At 38.1% G+C, this 14,714-nt stretch overlaps 1 protein-coding gene across 1 annotated transcript in view; it reads right to left on the bottom strand.

Moving 5' to 3' along the window:
- Positions 1 to 14,714, bottom strand: part of LOC122647764 (BTB/POZ domain-containing protein FBL11-like) — a 65,674-nt gene that overhangs the window by 29,450 nt on the left and 21,510 nt on the right. The window contains exons 5-11 of the mRNA XM_043841087.1: positions 13,383 to 13,905; positions 12,432 to 12,710; positions 11,644 to 11,789; positions 8,688 to 9,056; positions 7,414 to 7,657; positions 7,081 to 7,136; positions 6,174 to 6,254 (exon numbers count right to left, since the gene is read on the bottom strand). Coding sequence (XP_043697022.1) covers positions 6,174 to 6,254; positions 7,081 to 7,136; positions 7,414 to 7,657; positions 8,688 to 9,056; positions 11,644 to 11,789; positions 12,432 to 12,710; positions 13,383 to 13,905 — 1,698 coding nt within the window. The remainder of the gene's footprint in view (positions 1 to 6,173; positions 6,255 to 7,080; positions 7,137 to 7,413; positions 7,658 to 8,687; positions 9,057 to 11,643; positions 11,790 to 12,431; positions 12,711 to 13,382; positions 13,906 to 14,714) is intronic.

Here is a 14,714-nt window from a genome sequence, read left to right as displayed (position 1 = left end):
TACTTTAATACTTCAATCTCCCCCTTACAACAAACTCAACCCAATAACAAAGGAGATACCCAATGGCAATGGTGGAAACTCTGATCTTCTATGTTTCGCACAAAGTGTTCCTGCATTCTGCTTCTACAATGTCTGCAGGTGGACTGTACATTATCTCCCCCTCACGTGCAGTAATACACGTGGACATAACAGAGACGATGAATGAGATAGTGCAAAAGGATAATATTCCAAGAGGTGCTAAGGGTAATGGAAAAGGAAGAAATGACAAATTAGAGAATACCATTATCGTCCAAAGTGGTTATGGGTATATGCCAAAGGTATGTTTTGGGAGGTGGTGAACTGAAAAGAGCAGTGGGATAATGAATTACAGAGTAAAACAATTCAACATATAAATTTTCAACCATCTTCAAACGATTAAACAAACACTTTTGATGGAAACTCCTGCAGGGTAGAAACTCCTAACTCCAATATTCAAATCTGATAAGTATACAGATGTAGAAAACCTAGGACCTATAACCAGTAACTTGAGAGAAGAGAAAAAAGAGAGAATGAGAGAATAATAACTTGTTGTCTTTATTGATAGGAAAGCCCCTCTATTTCTAATAGAGGGGAAATTACAAATAGAAAGGGGAACTCCTAATCAGATTAGGAATTCCTAATCATGATAGGATTCCAAGTTACAATAGGAAAAGAACTAGAACAAACAACTCAAACTGAAACTAAGACTAACAACTCACAGTAGAATTAGGACTTGACATAATTAGAAACTAGGACTCCAACTAGGACTAGGAAAATAGAAGATACACATATCAACCAAATCACTGTTCACGTGAACAGTGTCACGTGAACAGTACTTCTCAACACTCCCCCTCAAGCTGGATTATACAAATAAGTAAAGAAAGAAGATTTAGCTTGAACTAAAGAAAAAAGAACTAATAATGCTAACACTCCCCCTCAAGTTGGCGCATACCAGGTACTAATGCCCAACTTGAACAAAATGAAAAAAACTAAGTTGTAGTAGAATCCAGCTTGACATATGAATGCAGCTCCCAAATAAACCTTCAAGAACTTGAAAAAATAGATCTTCAAAACTTGGACAGACATGATCAGCAAACCGGGACTGGAATGTCTTCCCAAAAAGGCAGCTTTCAACGATCTTCAATAGCTATCCAGTGATGAATCTCAGATTGTCATAGTGACTTAGAATCTTGAAGTGAAATAACTAGAGCAGTAAGTAGCGAAAACAAACTGAATCAAGCAGCGGAAAAAAACTGTATCAACCCAATCAAAAGTCCTCAAATAGGAAACAACCAAATATCTTCAATATTTCAATACTTCAATCTCCCCCTTACGGTAGACTCAACCTAATAACGAAGTAGATACCCATTGGCAATGGTGAAAACTCTTATCGTCTATGCTTTGCACCAAGTGTTCCTGCAAGTTCTGCTTCTACAATGTCTGCAAGTGTACAGTACATAATCCCCGCCTCACGTGTAGTACACGTGGACATAACAAAGATAATGTAAAAGATAGGGCAAAAACATAATATTCCAGAATTTTCTAAAAGTTCTATGGGTAATTAAAAAGGAAGGAATGGCAAAATTGTAATTTACCAGAAGTTTCAAAAAATGTTATGGGTAAATACCAAAGGTATTGGATATGAAGGGAATTAGAATTATTGAAAGGGAACGGTGTTGGAAAAAAAAAAAAAAAGGATGGCATGGCTGTAATTCGGTGGAAATCCATTTTTAAATACAATCCAAGCCAAAGGGTAAACTGGTAATAAACCAGACTTTTCAAGGGTCAATTGGGTAGTCAAATAGGGGAATGTATGGCAGTTCTAGAATTTTGCAAGGGCCTTTTTGGTAAACAAAAAGCAATGGGATGCAATAAGTAAAATAATGGCTATGGAGAGTGGCAATCTGGTAAATAACCAGAATTTTCAAGGGGTTATTGGAAAATAATGAAGCAAGGGGACATGAAGGGAATTAACATTTATTGGTTGGGGAATGGCAGAATTGCAATTAAATTGAAATCTAATTATAAACCCAACTAGGCAAAAGGGTAAACTGGGAATGAAAAGTAAAATAAGGACAAGGGAGGATAACGGAAGATGGCAGAATTGTAAATAGCATAGTTAAAAAGGGATGGCATAGTTGTAATTAACCAAACAGTAAAGGGGAAACCAAATAACTAAAGGACTAGTGGTTAACTACGTAAATTTAATACCATAAGAGGGTGAATAGGACTCTACTCATAGTGAATATGGGCATACTTGTCATTATTCTGAAGTACCCTTCTTCTCCACAACATAACACCCAAGGCAAACCCAAACACTTTGCTGGAACAGAGGCTTGAACACCACGGCAGTAAGATTGGGGGCGGTAACCAAAGTAGTAAGTGTTGAGGGAATCGAAGCCAACAAGAATCAACCCTTGAAACCAAATCATCAGTGAGTAGCCATCAACCAATCCTTCAAGCCAGGAAATACCAGAGCCATAGCAGCGGCAGCCGGAGATGTAGAACCAGAGGCGGAAACAACATCTCCTCCTTGAGGTTGATTGATACCAGGGAAGGACTTTATTGGATCGTAGGCCAAGGAAGGGCTTCAAAAAATAAAGAGTGGCACCATCGATTTCTGCAATCAAAGATAAAAAATCTGATCTGTAGAATGATGACCAGAATCGATCTCCACAAACTGAAAAAAAAAACTTTAAATCTGAACAACCATGATCAGCAACTTGAGATGATCTGCAGAAGTCGATCTTCTAGAGGGAAGAATCGATTCTTGATAAGGCAGAATAATCTTCAAAAACTTGCGTTCATCGATCTTCATATTGGCTGGCCAGCAGATAAATAAGTCTCCAATCAGAAACAGATCTGCAATAAACAGATCTTGTGTCTTCAATGAAAAAAATTCAGATTGAATCTGGAAAAAAAGAAAGAATCGATGCAGCTTTTAATCTCCTCAAAAGGGAAGAATTGATCTTCAATGTAGATCACGACTCTCAAACAGAGGCAGCAGATGATGATCTCCAACCTTCATTGAAAGGAAAAAACAGCAACATAGCTGCAGAAAATTTTCCAAAACTAGAAACCGCAAGCCTTCAATGTATAACCCCATGATTTCCAAATAAATAAAATTACAAGGATGAAACAAGCAGGAAACCCTAGTTCTTCTTTTCTTTCTATGAACTAGGGTTTCTCCATAAATCGGAGAACCTTGAAACGACTCTCAAAATTGCAGATCTTGGAGAGAATCAATCACTGGTTACAACAGCTCTGATACCATGTAGAAAACCTAGGACCTATAACCAGTAACTTGAGAGAAGAGAAAAAAGAGAGAATGAGAGAATAATAACTTGTTGTCTTTATTGATAGGAAAGCCCCTCTATTAGGGGAAATTACAAATAGAAAGGGGAACTCCTAATCAGATTAGGAATTCCTAATCATGATAGGATTCCAAGTTACAATAGGAAAAGAACTAGAGCAAACAACTCAAACTGAAACTAAGACTAACAATTCACAGTAGAATTAGGACTTGACATAATTAGAAACTAGGACTCCAACTAGGACTAGGAAAATAGAAGATACACATATCAACCAAATCACTGTTCACGTGAACAGTGTCACGTGAACAGTACTTCTCAACACCAGATCTGATTTGAAGTAAGGAAAAGCTCCAATCTTCAAGGCTTGATTAATCTTCAAACAAGAAAGAACAAGTGTGCAAAACTCCAATTTATAAACTCTCATATGCAAAATAAGACTGACGAAGATATCTGGACAGTAATTGATGTAAGAAGCTTCAACAAAAAAACTTGGATCAGATCTGAATTAGTGAACAATGCTAGGATCAAGCTCCAAAGTAAGCCGAATATGAACCAGAAAAGCTTCACATAACTGAATAGGTTCGTAGTTGCAACTAATAACCATGGAACACACTGTTGTAATCCTAAATAAGCTGATCTCCAGGGTAGTAGATTCGAGTCTTCAATAATGAAAGAAATTCGATCTCCCATAGTAGGATACTCAGTCTCAATAATAGGGCAGTAGTAGTCCTCATAAAGGTAGCAGTAACTTGTCAACCAGTCATGCTTACAGAAGGCAATCAATAGAACTAGCAAGGTATGTAGTAAAGCTCAATAGAACCAACAAATATCAGATAAATAACCCAACAGATCTATAGGTATTTAAAGCAGCCAGCCACATAGGAACTAGAAAAAAATAGGTTGATAGTTGATGAAATCGAGCCATAAGAGTGAACCTGAATTTTTTCAAAATAAATCCATGATAGATGCTGAAACTTGGGTTGAGAACTCCTCTGGTATGTATAAGACTTCCTTCAAAAAATTAGCTTGATAGGAAAGCCCTAACCCTAAAATCGATTTTTGTCAGGGTTTTAGAAAACCCTGAAATTGAGATCAATTAGGGGAAGGGGACTTCAAAAATCTGTTGATGTTTGTCAAAGTGTGATGATTTCTTGGCATAGATGCTGTCCACAGCTGCTGGAATGGATCTTCAATACAAACCCAATCTCTTGTAGGATTTGAGACTTGATCTTCAAGTGGGAAAAACACCAAAAAGTGCAGAAAAAATAGGGCAGCAGCTATCTTAGGTAAAATACTTCTTTAAGCCATAAATAATTAAAGTAGATTGCCTCTCTTGATGGTAGAAACACCTCCAAAAACTCCAGAAGCAGCAGGAAACCCTAACCCAAAAAATCGATTAATGTTAGGGTTTTGGAAAACCCTACAAAATAGAGATCGATTGGGGAGGGGTCTTCTAGAAAACTTGGATAGGTGCAAGATTGAGGTCGAGTGGTCCTAGTAATGGAAGTAATCAGCCCTCCAAAAATCAGCAAAAGCTAAAACCTGTAACCCTAATTTCGATTGGAGTCAGGGCATTGTCAGGGTTTTTAGCAAGTAACCAAATTAGCAGGTTAAGAAAGTTTTTGCTGTAGAAACAAATCCAGCCATCAGAAAGGGTCCAAACTTAGGTTGAGTAGGGTTTGTAGTAGTAGGGAATCACCCCCAAAAAATCAGCTGCATCTGAAAAGGGAAACCCTAAAATCGATTGGAGTCAGGGTTTTTCAAAACCCTGACAAGTTGAGATCGATTAGGGTAGGGGCTGGAAAGGTTAATGAATGATGAAGAAATAGAAAAAAAAGGGAAGGAGGTCATTTAAATAGGGTAGGAAGGTGCTGGAAAAGAGAGCAAAGGGAGCTCCAATGGTGGAAGGTCAGCCTTCAATAGTGCTAGGAAGTTGATCTCCAAAAAATTCTGAAAAGCTCCAATTCGCAAAGATAGTTCCAGCAGAATTTTAATTGAAAAAAAGAGATTGAATGGAGGAGGGCAGCAACTAAATCATTGGTTAAGGTTTTTACCTCATTAGTGCTGCCCCCTTACAAGGATGAGAAGAAGAAAACCAGAAGAAGGAGAAGCCGAGAAAGAGAGAAGAAGGGAGAAGTTGATTAAAGAGAAGAAGGTGGGTTCTTTCCTTTCTTTCTTACCTAGATCAGACTTAGCTCTGATACCATGTTAAGAATCGTGGGTTAGAAAGAGAGAATGAGAGAATGGAATAATAATGTTATTTCATTGATAGGTAAGCACCTCTATTTATAATAAAGGGGAAAGTTACAAAGGACTGAACTAGGCGATGTGGGACTAAACCCACATAGCCAACTATAGACATAATTACCCCTAACTAGCTGACTCTATAAGAGAAGCCACTTAAACATAATAACATAGGAATAAAACTACCCCAAAAGGACCAGAATACCCCCACAGTATTCTGGATTACATATTCCAACACGCCCCCTCAAGCTGGATTATACAAATAAGAGAAGAAGGAAAATCCAGCTTGAACTAAATAAAAAAAGAACTCCATAATAATGCTAACAGAAACATTATAGGGGAGAGGAATCAAATTCTCTCTTCCTAAGGTTCTCTCATCTCTTCTTCTTCTTTCTTCGTTCTCCTCTCTTCTTCTCTTCTCTTCCCTTCTCACGTCTTACTCCCTTGTCTCTTGTTTGAATCAACTCATTCTTGATTCTAACTAATACACCACAGAGAATGAAATTCTCATCCTCTCATTAAAGGGTAATAAAACAATTCTTTTTTATCAAATACATAGAGAATGATAAATGAAACAAGAAGTGCCAGAAGACTCACATTGTGACGCAGTAAGAGATTTTCAATAGCTTTGCAGTCAAAAAGAGAAGAAACACCACTCACTGTCACTTCCCCACATTCCTAAAGAATAAATAATAAGTAAAGATAGTATCAAAACATCCAAGCACCTTATTTAAACAATGATTGATGTATCTACTGTGGCAGAGGTAGCACAGGAAAAAACAAAATGTAACTAGACAATATCCAAAGAGATACTGACTTTCTGATGGATTCGTTAACAACTGCAATAATCAGAAAGTGGAAAAGATTAAAGATATAATCTACATGTGATGAATGACTGAATTTGTTTAGTATAATGAGAGAGTGAAATACAATTCTTCAAAGAGAACAAATCAAAAGGCACAGTTCCCTGCAATTGGCAAATGCTACCATAGAATAGACAGACCACAACAAATCCTAGGCCATACAACTCTCTCTTGGAAAGGTCATCTGCCATCTAATGGAGTTCTCAGTTTAGATGTGGTTGTAGGCTAGCAGAAATACAGAGTAGGCACAATCTCTTAGAACTCAAATGTTGTTTGAATCTCAGTGGACTATCAAGACAAAGGCCATGGACACAGAAACCAATGGAACTTTTACATTCAGATATTTCTTAGAAACCCTTTGCGATGAGACTACGAAAGCATACAGGGATTGACCCAGAGACCCATCTCATAACAACCTCTGGACATCTTGTACCCACTCTGAAATGCAAAGGTCTTGATAGGGAGATTTCTTAGAGAAAGGACTACTACACAAACAACGTTACTCACTTACTCTTGCAATTCCAAAACGTTTTTTAGGTTCTCAACAGGCATAACTTAGTCTCCAAGATTCCAGCACTATTTTGGCTAGAATATGCAAAGTCAACAAATAAAATTGAGAAAAATATTCTAATAAAGAAAACCTCTAGATGGATAGATATCAAGCCTGGCCATCCATTTGAAATAATCTTCTGAGATTCTGCAAAACGATCAATCAAGCAAGAATCTGTTAACCATTGACTCAATACAAAATGTTGACTTGGCTGATGAAGAGAAAGAGAAAGAGAGAGAGAGTAGATTTTCCCCCTTTCTCAAAAACAGAAAGAAAAAGAAAATTACAAAACATAACACTTTTATAGCAGATGCGGAAAGAAAACATAAAAGAAATACGCAATCTACATAATCTCCTCCCATGGAATGCAGGCAAACGATTTCCGACAAGTAAACTGCATGCTTTTACATAGATGACTGCTTACCTGAATTTAGATTTTTGCATCCTGATAGTGAAAGCTCAATTAGATTTGGACAGCTTTGAGTCAGAATGACCAAATCGGCATTTTTCATCCACGGAGTCACCCTTTCCAACCTCAATTTCCTTAAGTTTGGCATACTAAAGTGAAAGCTTAACGAAGACAAGTCACCAAGACAGTAACATAGAACCAAGACTTTCAAATGTTTCAAGGATTCCACAATGCTTTTCACAATAACATCAGATATAACCTGTTTGTAGCACACAGAAGCTATAAGATTGAAAAACAATCATTGTAGGAAGGGAAGAGCTGGTCTAGATATGATGAAACCAAAGGTTACACCGTTACATTGCAACATGTACACTGAGGACAACCAAGCTCTGGCAACCCTAAAAAGAGCATATATATTGGTCTTGTAGACACCGCCATTTAAGCAGTCCCACCAAGGATATCCTTATAGAACAAAAGAACCCAAGCGGATCATTATAATCATCTAATATACTGTAGCATTAATCTTATTGTCCCCATGTTGGTAACAAATGAATTACAACCATGTCCCACATATTCTGCCACGTGGCAGTTCTGATGTAACTGAAATTTTGTGGATAGCTTCAGCCTAATCGGAGTTGGCAAGGTGACAAGAAGCCATTAAAAAAAAATACAAAGAGGTTGCACTGGATAAGAGGGGGTTCATGGAGACATTGTTGTCAAGGCGTCGCCTAGGGTGTCCAGGTGCCTTGGTTGCTTAGGCGCCTTGTTGGTGTAGCCTTGCGTCCAGGCGCCCTCCAATAGCTTGGGTCGCCTAGACTCTGTGACAACTATGCACACAGATACATGGGAGGGTATGGCATTACATTGAAGGGCAAATGGTTGAATTTGGTGTGAAATTTGACACATGGTCAATCCAGACAATTCCCTAGATAACCAAGGTTGGATTTGCCACATCATTCTTCCATGTGGCAGAACAAGTGGTCATTGTTGAAATATATTTGCCAACATGTGTGGCAACAGCCAGTTTGGTCATGGTTGCAATTCATTTTCCATTATGTGTGGTGACAAGTTTTACCCTTTATTGTATTACTTTGTAGATAAAGAAAAGGTATATCAATAGGTCTGGAAACACAATCAGCAGTTGCTTTAAACAGGAAAGAGTTCTAACTTCTAAGAGGAGCCGAATAATTGGTTCACCATGCTGATTGTGTATCAAATGCACCAATAAACCAATGGTCTCCTGACATTATCCCTACCTACAGATACCTCAGATCATTAGCAAAATATACCTGAAAATAAAGAATCACTGACTCTAGCATAGGACAAGTATCAGGCAGTAGAGTGAGTTCATGATGGCCAAATGATGCACCAAGACCTACTGCTATGGCTCTTAGTGACTTAATTGCCGGTCCCAAATACTTCAGTGAGAAAGGAGAAAATCCCCATCCAAAGGCCGCTTCTTCCAACATGCATTTCCTGCCTAATTCAAAATACATGTCTTCTCCAGAGGAGCAACCATTGTATGACAAAACTTCAGAAGTAAATTTACCTTCTTCGTGTCTACTCCCACCATGACACAAGTTCCTGCACCCTTTTGCTTTGAAAAACCTCAAACCAGGATTTCTTCTGATAATATGAACTAATGAGGCTCCAGAAACCTAAATTTGCACGAGCACAAGCAAATTCTAGTATTAGCACACTTGCTTTACATCTTTCTTGTGTCTATTTGAACACCTTAGGTTAAATAACTGGATCACAAAAAGAAATCTCCAAGTCATTCCAAAAAGAATGGCATATATACCAACAGGAAAATGTCAAGCAGATATCTTCCCCCAACCCCAATATGCCTACGACAAATAGAGGTGGTCATCTCTTAATGAGGATGAGTAACATCCAGGTATGATGTTGCCATGGTTTTCTTTTCTTTTTTCTTTTGCACCCCTCTTTTTGTGCAAAAGTGAATGTATTTGGTAACTTTCACCAAGTGTGACATGGCAAAAGCGGGTGGGTATGTGGTACAGTGGTAGAGGACCCAGCATCCATCTTACCAGCGAAGATTCAGCCCCTAATTAGCATGGCATGTGGCTCAAAGTAAGATAATGTTAAACAAAAATTTACATAATTGCCTCCAGGTTTAAGTAATAAGATGGAATTTCTTTGGTATTTTTATAACCTCCCAACCAATATTTTGGCAACAAGCCATGGTTGAGGCAAAAAATTGACCTATGAGTCAGGTGCAAAGTCGTCCACCACAGAGACCCACCCAGTTATCTAAAAGAATATTCAATTAAGACAAACAATGAAACTAGTGTCCAATGCAATTTCAAGTGACCATAAGCCTAAAAATGACAAACTGAGACAGTAGGAAAACTTCTGAAGGCTCACCACTTAATCAGAAGATATTTCCAAGAAAGTCAGGAATGGCAGAAAGAGCCAATCCTAAATAGTCAACAAAAGAGTTCAATTGGATAACAAGGCCACAGACAATTGCATCAGTATCCAACATGGATAGGTGTCTGACACAAACTCAAGAAACATTATACATAGACATGTCCGCACATGCATGTGATAATAATGCTTTTACCGAGAGCAAGCAGCCAAATGCTACTGCTAGTATGTTTCATCTTAATGTGAATACATATATTTTTCCCCTGCATGAAACTTCTCTCTTTCCCTCCATCCCTCTCCCTTTCATTCTTTCCTCTTCTGTTTTTTGAGAGCTTCTTGTACATGATTTACTTCTGAATTAATGAAATTCTTATCTGGTTGCTCATTAAAAACAAACAAACAAATACATGAAGCATTCAACAATGTAAACACATGCTCACCATGTCTGACACAGAGTCAGCTAGAAAATGACAAATTGGAGTGTCAGCTAGAAAATGACAAATTGGAGTATCAAGTTACATATGATTTGGATGGTGAAGGTGAGGATGATTCTCTTAGTGATATTTACAAAGATGCCACTCATTTGTAATGTGGCAGGTTTTCTACTCCCCTGACCCTAGTTAGCAAAAACGTGCTTAAAATGGCATTGCCGTTTTTACCATTTTAAACGCATATTCTCATTTGTTTCCTAAACATACTGTAAAAAACGGCAACTGGCCCTCTTTTCTGTTTTAAACACGTTTAAAACGTGTTTTTGTTTTTTTTAACGTTTTTTTTTTTATGTAGAATTGCTTGTCGTCCACATTGACTTGCTTAACTGACCATATCTCCCGACCTCTGATTGACCTGATTCTTTCACCGACGTAAAGATGACTTGAAGGGCTACATTTCTCATGATATCACCCTCAACTCAAGGTCAATGCATGGACACCGAAATTAAGCTACAAACTGATGCATCAACTGAAAAGGGTTTCTAAAGCGATGACTCCCAACTCCAACTGAACATGCATCAATCCGTGAGTGTGGCTGTGTTGACAACAATGAGCAGCACCATAGCGAGGCCACATTGCTCAACAAGACTTTGGACATTATGGTGTATGAATTGGGAATTGATATTAGATGATATATTTTAGATTACATGTCTTGAACTTACAATGGGTTGTGGAATATATATATATATATATATATATGTATATATGGATTAATTTTGGATGTTACAGAAGCATTAGACCCTGTACCATCCATTTTCTGTTTTTTACCGTTTTATTTGACCGTCCATTTGCAATTTCTTACTGTTTAAAACCTGTACCATCCGTTTCCGTTTTTTTTCAGTTCCCGCTTTTGCTAACTATGCCCCTGACTACCATTGTTAGTAAACTTCTGAACTGATGGAGCACAGACAAACAATTGCTTTTGACAAAGCCGAGAAATTGTTTCACGGAAGAAAAATAACCCAGAGGACACGACAATTTACATGGTCTAGCAACACTTCCACAGGAATGGCTATGATGCTAAGATCAAAAGATTCAAAGGACCATTCAATAAGCCTGTCACCCATCACCCATGACAACCAAACCTAGTTCCAGAACAAGTGGAAGAGATTGCCCGTAAACTTGAAAACCTCCATATTTGGACGTTTCAACAAAAACTAGTAAATCATGGAACTTCTGCATGAGAACTTATTTAACAGATACTTCAGTTTCAGGGAGCTTAAATCCTCCTGAACAAAGCATGTGTGAGAGTGACAGCAATTATCATGCAGCATTGCAGCAATTGGCAAATTCTGAGCCAAGGTGGTCGACAATAGAATTAGAGACATAAAAATAACAGAAAAGCATCATCAGCATGTAAACATACCATGGTATCTGAAACATCAAGCCTCTCTAAGGATGAACCCAAGAAATTAAAGAGTGCGTCATCAGCTAGAACAGTACCCCTCATGCACAAACTTTTAAGAAGGTATGTGTCAGATAACAACTGTAACAGAGACGTTTCATCAACACCTACAACAAAAATGATCCATCACATGTGTGAAAGAAATCATATTTACTACCTAACTTACAATAACATTTAGATAATGGAAAAGGTCATTCAAGTCTGTAAGGAACCAAAGTCTAAAATTACATGAATAACCTTACAGCCCAAATTAAGAGAATTTATAAAATGAGAACAGAGAAATCTAATTAACTCCCCTAGACCAGCAGCACCATAAAACTTATGCTCCTTGATCCTACATGGGCCATTCCTCCATTGTACCAAGTCAACCATTGGGCTTTAGAACAATGTTTTGTATGCATTATATTGCACATTTTGGGAGGCTGGTAATGATTCCTACAGAAAATCCTTCAAAAGAAATAGCACTGTTTTAGTCTCATTGGTTCTGATTTTGGAAGCTTTAGTGCCAAAAGTCATAAGGTTGGAATGGAGAAAAAGTTGAAACTTAAATATACTAATACCTGGTTAAAATGCATTTTGATTTTGATTTGTCTTTACATGTATGTATGCAAGCAGATACATGTATTTGAATGAATATACATCCATGAATATGCACACATGCATGTCTGTGTGTATGTATATGTGTGTGAGGCTGTGAGTGCATGCATATTATAGAAGTATCTGTCATCATGAAGCCTAAAATCACTCACTCTTGCATCCACCGATGTTAAGTTTCTGGAGTCTGAAGGCCAATGATGTTGAATTCTTCTGTTTGCAATGCACCCCAGGAAAACCATCCGAAGGAAAGGATGAACAAAGCGATAGAATTGAATTCCTTCCAAAGCGAGTATCAGAAACAAGAAGAGAGTGAAGCTCCATACATTTGCATATGAGTTTGGATATACCCACATCCGTAACAGAAGTGCAACCTTTAATGTTCAAGTAGGATAAAGAAGCAAATAATGAGGAAATTCTCTGAAGGTCCATATCTGGCATTTACCATCAAAATATATAATTTTAGTAGGGTGATTAATGAGACATTGGAAATTAAGTTATAAGCAGAAAGAAATATCAAAAGCTATAACAACAATTAGGAGAATCACAAAGGAGATATACTCATACAGTTCCAGACATAGTTGTCAAGGAATCGCCTTAGGCGTCCAGGCACCTTGGGTACCTTTGTCGCCTTGGTCCCCTAGGCGGGCGCCTTGGTTGCCTAGGCGGACATCTTGGTCACCTTGTTGGTGTTGCCTTGCATCCAGGACCCTCGAATGCCTTGGATTGCCTAGATGCCGTGACAACTATGGTTTCAGAGACCCCACATCCCAAGAACAGTCAATGCTTCACAAAAGCATAGGTTGCAATTAAAACTGCAAAAACTCTGCAAACATGAACGTCTTTTCCTAAATCATTCATCAGTTTATCATCTGACCAACTAAACCAACGCAATTGCTTCAATAGTTAGATGGTTACGATTGTTCAATGGAGGAAAATTCTGGACTAGCACATCCCTTAAATGTTGGAATGATTGGACAACCTACGGCAACATCACACACCAATGTGGCATATCCATTATTATACCCATCCACTTGTACAACCAAGCTCCTCACTCAAAAACAAATCTGATTAAATAAAAGCATCAGAAAGGTATAATGCCTTACCATTAATATCACTTCGGCCCTTTAATGTGAGCTTTGTTATACTTGAAAATGACAATTCATCTCTTAACATCTTGTATGATGAACCACTTAAATCTCTGCAACTCTCAATATTTTCAGATATTGTTGTTACTTGCATTGGTATTACTGGACTAACATCAACAGTTAAGTCAACTTCATCGACCAGATGGCATTTCTGTACCAAATGATACAGAGTTGTCATTCTGAAATTCAGACAGTAAGATGCTTTCAATGTTCTCAATGACGGGAATAAGTTGCAGAAGAGCTCAATGGCTGCTTCAAATTGCACCCCTGACCACTTGGAAATGTCCACCACATGCACTGCTTCAAAAGACAATTTTTGAGCCAAACATCGTGAGATAGGGTATTTATCCCCATCAAGATGTTGAAGCTCAATCAAAGATTGTTCAACTATCTGTGGCAATAAGGGTTCCGTGCTATATGAACATAGTGCCAATTGCAGAAAAGCTGATGCTATCTGCGGACAACCTGAAAGATCCACTCTCTGGACATAAAAAAGAGGGAAAATGAGTTATATATTCCTGAATGTTATGCAACAGAATTGGAATTTAAACACGCACAGCAAATAGAAGAGTTGAAAAAAATATATATTCCATTCAAAGTCAGATATATGTTTTCAATAAAGATACATTTGAAAAAAGATAAAGGTGCTTTTAACATATTAACTGGCCACTGAATTCAATAAGAGGTAGTTAAGGGAGAGGCTAGGAAGATTAAGGGCGTACAATCTTATGAGGCGCTCCTTTCCAAGAACATATTCATGAAACATGTAACATGTGTAGTGTGCAGAATAAATTTAGGATATATTCCCTTGCTCCATAGTTGTTAACGGCCTCAAGGTGCCTAGGTGACCCTAAGCAATGGAAGGTCGACAAGGTACCCACCTAGGTATTGCCTCTGTGCCCTAGGCTTGTGCAACAACAATCACAACAAGTCAGCCTTATCCCAACTAAATGGGGTCGGCTACATGGATCCTTGCCCTCCAATCAGCTCTATTCGAGGTCATACTTGATACAAGGCCTAAGCTATGGATGTCTTTCCTCACCCCTTCTCTTAGGGTCATTTTAGGTCTGCCTCTGGCTCTTTTAGTTCCTTCAATCTGAATCAAATCAATCTTCCGTAGTGGAGCATCCAAAGGCCTCTGTTGAACATGGCCATGCCACCTCAAACGACTTTGTCATAGCTTATCATGTATCAGAGCTACTCCCAAATCAGCTCTAATATGATTATTCCTTACTTTATCCTTCCTAGTTTTTTCACACATCCATCTCAACATCCTCATCTCCGCAACAC

Source organism: Telopea speciosissima, unplaced genomic scaffold (genome assembly GCF_018873765.1).
Source record: "Telopea speciosissima isolate NSW1024214 ecotype Mountain lineage unplaced genomic scaffold, Tspe_v1 Tspe_v1.0145, whole genome shotgun sequence".
NCBI lineage: Eukaryota > Viridiplantae > Streptophyta > Magnoliopsida > Proteales > Proteaceae > Telopea > Telopea speciosissima.
This window is presented reverse-complemented; position numbering and strand designations above follow the sequence as displayed.